Genomic DNA, 7,512 nt, shown 5'->3' on the forward strand with positions numbered 1-7,512 from the left:
AATTGAACCTGGAAGTCAAAGGTCATTTCTTTGTTCTATCACCTGCTTGGCATGCACTATCAAGATCACCTTATTTGGTCATATTATGAGTAATTTGAAGTTTTCCCTGGTTAAACACACCATCAGTCATATTTCTTTCTTACTTTAGTCAAAATATTCACCGATTCGCACAAATTTTAACGCGCCAGGATTTATATGCATATGCTTCTATTTCTAGATATGGTTGTAGACTCATTAGAGAGATTAAACACCACGTATTTTTTTCCCGCGAACGGCAGAGAGGGTCACGTGACCTGACATTTCCCGCGTTTGCCGTTTGCCGGCCGCCGTTTCAACTCGAGGAGGACATTTTTCCCGTTTGTAGGGAACGCGAAAACAGGAGTATTTGCAGCCCATTTTTACCGACTATTTCTACAGTTTGATCGCTTACTTTTATAGCTAAGCTTCGTTTATCATCTTACTTTTATATGAACAGCTTGTAAAGCTAATAGAGTTCAAATTCAAGCGGAAAATACAGTACTTCAGGGCCGTAGCTAGCATGAGGCAAGACGAGGCAATTGCCTCGTCTTGATTTTGGCCTTTTCCTTTTTTTTTTTTTTTTTTGCACCAGTATTGCTCGGCAATAAAAAAGTGAACTTCCACACTTGCCCAAGTTTGACTTTTTTAAAGAAAAGTGCCACGGAAAATGCTTGAAAGAGCATTTCTGAGCCTCTAGATTTCAAAATTTTCTGGGGGAGGCATGCCAGACCCGAAAGTTGCCTCGTCTTGTTCTGAAGTCTGGCTAAGGCCCTGTAGTTCTTTGTATCCATTATTTCTAGTCGCAGTGAATGGCGACCGAGAACATTTGTTCTGCCGTGTCGTCGGGAAGCTTAAACAGACGAACATCGCGGACGGAACGGCAAACGACAAACGGCTAGCCGACGTTCAGCGTTCGCCGTTTTCGCGGTGCTTAATCTAACTAAACATTTCTATCCGTTATTTTTTTAACAACCTTACTGTGATTTTAAAGCAATTAATTATCGTTATTTTGCGAAACATCAAGAGAAATATAGATACAACAAGCCCACTCTTTTTTTCATACACCATCGTCAGTATTTTAATGCACTAGAAAAAGAAAGCCATCGAGTTTCATCACTGATATTCTTGATGAAAAATTTCGTTCAGGATAAGAAAGAGATCGAAAAAATAGATGATCAAATAGCTATTGTATCTTCATCAATTCACGCATTATATTTACCCATTGAAAGGCAAAACATAGGAAAAAATAAAACGACTAAGAGTCGTTCAAAATTTTCTTTACCTTTTGTTTGCGTCCGTCTACTTCGAGATAAATGGTTTTGAGACTTGCCGATGCTTTGCCGCCTGAAACTCCATTCCCCATGTTGAAAGGAATTTTTTCATCTATTTTCAGTTTGGTATCTCGTAACCCGCTCCTTTAGTAATTCTTTTCCTTACGTGAACACGATTTGGCTAACGCCGTCCTTAGTAACCATGTCATATTTCTCTGTTTCCAACAGCAACTAAAAAAAGTTAAAATCCTGACAGAAATTGCATAATTACCATTGCATAACAGGTTCCGACGGCGAAATAACTCTTATTCATAAATATGTTCAAATTATTGTCCCAGCAGCTGTCAACGTGGAGGTGTTCCGATCAATCTGCCACTGAACACCGTAATTATGCATGACGTATATCGAGAAGCTGTATATGGAAATAGAGAGGGTAAAATAGAATGAACTAGGCAGAATCAAGACTTCAAGACTTTCCTCAAACGAAGAACTAAACAATAAAATCCAGAGTGGCTTAATAAACAAGCACACGTAAACTGGGTAAAAGGCTTCATACCTTTATCATATAAGGGTCATTATTACTGAATTGTGATTGGTCAAGACAGAGGGCATTTTTCCTTAATTTTTGTAATTGCCCTAGGCAAAATTACTCGAAAATGATTGGCTGAAAATCGCGTAGCAACGGCTGCCAAGGTAAAGAAATTTCTGTTTGTTTTGTAACAATGGCGTCCCGTTTTGCGTGAGATCAGTAAGAAAACATTTTGCCCCTAATATTATTAAACAAGTAATCACATGGTTCCTCGTACAATTAAGGATTAGTATCACTTGTGTTTTCGGAAGTTGCAGAAATTGCCCGAGTCGCGCAGCGACGAGGAAAATTTCAGCAACTTCCGAAAACACGCGTGATATTAATCCTTAATTTTACTCGGCCCCATGCGATTACCTATACTAAAACATAATTCAAAATATTTATCATTAATTATAACAAGTTAACGTCCTTTGTTACAATTTCTCAATGTTCACAGAAATGATCGCAGGGCTACTCCTTCCAACTGTATTAACCAAAATAAGTATTTATTTATTTATCAGTAATTGTTAAATATGCCGTTCATAAAAATGATCCCAAACAAGTACTTCACGTAACATACCCGTCCGAATTCTGAAACCCATATTGCTTTCTGTCGAACTGTGAAATATATGCTCTTTTACTTATTATTTAGATAAGTTGAGACAAGAAAAAATATTCTTGGCCAAGACAATATTTGTGGACTGTCAACTTTTTTATTTGTTTTGTTTGTTTTTTTTTTAACCAACATGGAGCGAGAGCTATTACCTCAAATAGATTGGGAAAATAAGAGAATGGCTGAGACAATGTGTGTTGTACTGGAGGCGAAACACAGTATGTTTTTCGGAGTTTCGGCTCGGTCCCTCACCGTCTAATTAACAATTTGAAAAGGAGAGTGTACCCATTTATGGGTTTGGTTCCTTTCAAACTCGCAAGACCGTACAAAACCAGACTACAAAGATGTACTACGATGTAACTATTTCTACAATGTAGTCTACGATATTTGCGAACTGAAATTCGAACTTCTGTCATTCAATTCTCAGCCAAAATTCGGTCTACCATTAGCTGAGCGTTATAGATACAGTCATTTACGCTAACACCATTATACGAAGATCCGATCAGAGAAAGTGGTAACTTGCGTTTCTTAATGAAGTCGAATATGTTTCTCAAACGATTCGAATGACCTAAGGTGTATTGAGGTATACAGTCATGTTGTACAGTGGTTAAACAACTCGTCGGTTTAGTTCGGATGCCGAGCGTTTTTTCGGCAGCTTCTTCCGCGACGTCTTGTAAATGACTGGGGTCTACAGAGTTTGGATCTCCAAATAAGGAATTGAACCAGTGACCTCCCATCATGACCTGAAAGGTAACAGAAAAGGGATGGATTCAAAATAAGGAAAGAAACGAAGTTCATTGTAAATGGTAGTAGTGGTATCATTATTATTATCATAACTATCATCATCATTATCATTAATATTACAACTCTACTATTACCACTATAATTATTATAATTACAATTACAGACAAAGGGGACCAGCAGGGAGAGGTCCTGGTTCGAAACCTGAGAAGTTTATTGTGTTATGTTGTTAGGCAAGGAACTCTCTCGCCACTCCACAAACAATTGCTATTTTTAAGGGTATACTGCAAGCTGATACTATAATATGCACCTTCTTGGTTTCGAAAGTGGCACGAGGTTTTCTGACGAATTGAAGAGCGTAGTGAAGTGAAACCAAAGTCAAGCGAACTAATTTTTTTCACAAAAGTTTCAAATTGCTCCTTTTAAGGGTATACTGAACGCAGATACTTAAAAACGACCTTACGCAACGAACAATTTGCCTTACAGTTAATCGTGTTGTCTTTCCTCCGGGTCGATCATTTTCAGGGAAGGCGCAAGAGTCAAAGATAATCCCGAGAACTTTCAGTGGTTCAGAAGAAGGAGCTAAATATCCAAACCCCTCGACGGGCACTACATTTCCTTCGTATTCAAGATTGACCACAGCCACTGTTGTACTGTTTATATTCTTCAATTCCGATGTTAATTCCGAGCAGTCTTCGGGTAAAATATTTGCGAGTTTCTCAGCTGGTATGCCACTCATCACGTGATCTATCGTTAGTTCCTCATTGGGCCATGCTACCGTCAGTCTGCCGTCAGAGTTAAAGTTCACAGCTGTACAAGGTGAAGTCATTTTGACGTTCACTCCCCGCTGCAACAATTCTTCGTGTAGTTTGTCAGAGAGTGTCTGCAAACCACCCTGAAGTGACCAAGTGCTCCATCGTTCCTCCTTAGCTCTCTTTGCTAAAGGACTCATAACAGAGGGGTCAGGGACTAAAATGAAAGGAAGACGGGTCATTTTTTATTTGCAATCTGCTTCAATCATTTCCATTCCTAACCACTGAGAATTGGTGAACTTTAAGTTTATTTTACAGAAAGAAACACATCGCTCGTTTCCAAGAAGGAAAACTAAAGATACGTCATGGTTCTCGTTTGCGAGAAAATAACGATTTACCTCTCTGGTGAGCTCCAACCATGACGGAAAAGCCTCCATTTTTTTAAATGTACGCCCAAGTTACATGTGAAAATATGTACAGGAAGGATGAACACTACACAATGACCTTAAAAGTTTATGACCTTAGTTAAAAGGTCTCCAATCTTGAGGGGGGGGGAGTGAGATGGATCAACTATAGTTAGAAGAGGGTCGCTTCTTCTAGATTCTAACAGCCTTCCCTCTGAAATGTAAATGCAGGTACCTTCTTTCGTAAGAAATGCTCCTTTGATTATGGAACCATGTTGATTCTCATACTGATACACAGCAGGAAAGCATGAGGAAAGGCTCAGCAAACGAGAGTCGCCAGCAAAAATGCCTCTGCAGAGTGGATCACTGAGATACTCTGCTACCTTGAAAGCACAAATAAAGCAAAAACACTCAGCCAGTAAAGATAAGTATCCAAATTCATGGTAAAGGTAAAAAAAATCCGATCCTACCGACGCGTTGGCCAACGTGTTGGCCAACGCTGTTTTGATTTGACTTTGGGGCAAATTCATCTGTGATAAACTGTGACAGCCTTTGTTCAAAGATCAAAACTGAAGATTCAAATACGATATGAAAAATGAAAACTAGCACACTGTGCAAACCTCTTCATTCATCCGTCTTTTAAAGAAATTATAAATGCTTTCATCCTCGTGATCTTGCTTGCCTCTTACAAATGGTTCTCTGATTATAGTAGGTAATAACGATTTAGAAAACAAAGATTGTCTTTTTATTATTGATATAACTCCAGAAGGAAGCTGATGCAGTTTTTCACCGGAGTAAATAAATCTGCTCCTTGCTGCAGGATGACTTGAAGAAACCGAGAGAATACTTTTCTCCAAGCCCAGATCGTGAACCTGTCCAAAAAATACAGAAGAAAGATCATTTCGTGCATATGAAGCGAGTTGCCTTCACTGATCAGCTTATCACTGTTTCATTTCATGCACATGAGGTGAGTGACCCATAGTGATCAGCTTATCACTGTTTCATTTCGTGCACATGAGGTGAGTGACCCATAGTGATCAGCTTATCACTGTTTCATTTCGTGCATATGAGGTGAGTGACCCATAGTGATCTGCTTATCACTGTTTTATTTCATGCACATGAGGTGAGTGACCCATAGTGATCAGCTTATCACTGTTTTATTTCGTGCACATGAGGTGAGTGACCCATAGTGATCAGCTTATCACTGTTTTATTTCGTGCACATGAGGTGAGTGACCCATAGTGATCAGCTTATCACTGTTTCATTTCGTGCACATGAGGTGAGTGACCCATAGTGATCAGCTTATCACTGTTTCATTTCGAGCACATGCGGTGAGTGACCCATAGTGATCTTATCACTGTTTCATTTCGTGCACATGAGGTGAGTGACCCATAGTGATCAGCTTATCACTGTTTTATTTCGTGCACATGAGGTGAGTGACCCATAGTGATCAGCTTATCACTGTTCTGGTACCATAAAGCAAGGGTAAATCCAGAAATTTGGGATCATTGTTGGTATCTGAGCAACTGCATACCTACCTCTCCCCCCTAACCCAACAAAGATTAACTGATAACAAGTTCGGGTAAATATTAGGTTAGGGGAGGGGAGGGGAGGGGAGGGGAGAGGTTGGTGAGAGGTAGCTCAGATACTGACAATGAGCTGAAATTTGTTAAAAGGGAGGGTCCAGCATTTTAATTCAGAAAACAGATTCTTTTTTTTTTTTTTTTAACTCTGTAGCCTCAATAAGCTTTAAGCAAATATTAAATACTTCATACTGTGCAGCAACATGCATACTTGTCATTGCAAGAATTTTGGCTTCAGACAAGCGGTAAAAAACACCATTGGTCTGATGGAAAGAGGGGTCCCAGCCTGACTCCCTTCCCCTGGACCCATGTGTTGTTAATCCTCCTGGGGAATAAATCAATCCACAACATATTTCCCTCTAAGTTCTTCATCATGTTTGCCTGCTATTTTGAAGTAACCCATCAAATAACAAAAGTTTCTAGCAGTTGGAAACGTGCACAGTCAAAATGAACTCAGCCTTATTCAAGGATGAAAATGGATGGCTTAGCTTGACACACAACCCTGTGGTCTCCTGTACCAACCCTCTTCCCTTAACCCTTTACTCCCTTTGATCATTAAAAAATTTTTCTATACTCTAAACATCTCCCATGGTACTGAAAAGGAGAACTTTTTCAATAAGCAGAAGCCTCTAAAGTCTGCAGTCGTTCCATTTATCCTTGTGATCATAATGCTTAATGAAGGGGTGATACTTTGGAGAGAAATAAGATGTAAGCTGCCTATTTGAAGAGGGTTAAGTCTATGGGGTAATGTCATCATTCGAGACCCTGTTCAACACCTCTTACCCTTATTTTGGGAAAGTAACCTGTTCCTCCTCAGATCCCCCTATCCCACCAAGGGAACTGTCATAACTTAGAGGAGGGAAGGGCGGAAAAAGCGGGTGAGACACCAAATTTTACACAGAGATACAAAGATGGGAGAACGGCATATAAATTTCTGCAACAAGTCAATGATTCTGAAATATTAATGTAAGCTTACATCTAATCTGGGATATCAAAACATTGAGTAAAGTACCAACAGATCTAAAAAAGCACCTTACTGCTAGCACTACGCGAAAAGGTGGGTTAAGATTGAGTCAACAGGGGATATCTAACTTTGTATCTGCCCTTCCCTCAGTCCGCCGCTTCTAATTAAGACTGGTCCCTAAATCACCTCCAACCCAGGACTTCAATCAGACGACCATAAAAACAAAAAGCGATTTCGAGTGATATACACTCGCGGGAAATTTTCCCTTATGTGAACACTACTTACAATCTTAAGGGTTGCTCTTCCAGCATTGCCTGCAGGCCTGATACTTCTTGGGCCTAGCTCGAAAACGGCCCCGTTCTCCGTAGCGCAACTTTGCATCCATCCGCCAACTCTCTCGCTAGATTCAAGAACTGTTATGTTATCCGGGTCCTTCACTTTATCCAGCAAGTGATAAGCGGCGGCTAATCCGGATATTCCTCCACCGAGAATGGCAAATTTTCGTGATGAAAGCGATATTTGCCCCGCACTGGTGACCGCCATGTTGGAAGGGTGATCTGGTACTGCTATGATTTTTCCGCTGAGTACTCACAGGCGG

General features: G+C 40.0%; 1 protein-coding gene across 1 annotated transcript; it reads right to left on the reverse strand.

The window, feature by feature from the left end:
- Positions 1-2,549: 2,549 nt before the first annotated feature.
- Positions 2,550-7,482, reverse strand: LOC111330592 (protoporphyrinogen oxidase-like). The gene is made up of 5 exons (XM_022935465.2): positions 7,200-7,482; positions 4,988-5,239; positions 4,603-4,750; positions 3,696-4,180; positions 2,550-3,213 (listed from the first exon to the last, which is right to left on the reverse strand). The coding sequence occupies exons 1-5, from the start codon at positions 7,455-7,457 to the stop codon at positions 2,887-2,889; spliced, it is 1,470 nt and encodes a 489-aa protein (XP_022791200.2). The 5' UTR covers positions 7,458-7,482; the 3' UTR covers positions 2,550-2,886.
- Between the last annotated feature and the right edge of the window lie 30 nt (positions 7,483-7,512).

Source organism: Stylophora pistillata, chromosome 7, assembly GCF_964205215.1.
Source record: "Stylophora pistillata chromosome 7, jaStyPist1.2, whole genome shotgun sequence".
Lineage (NCBI taxonomy): Eukaryota > Metazoa > Cnidaria > Anthozoa > Scleractinia > Pocilloporidae > Stylophora > Stylophora pistillata.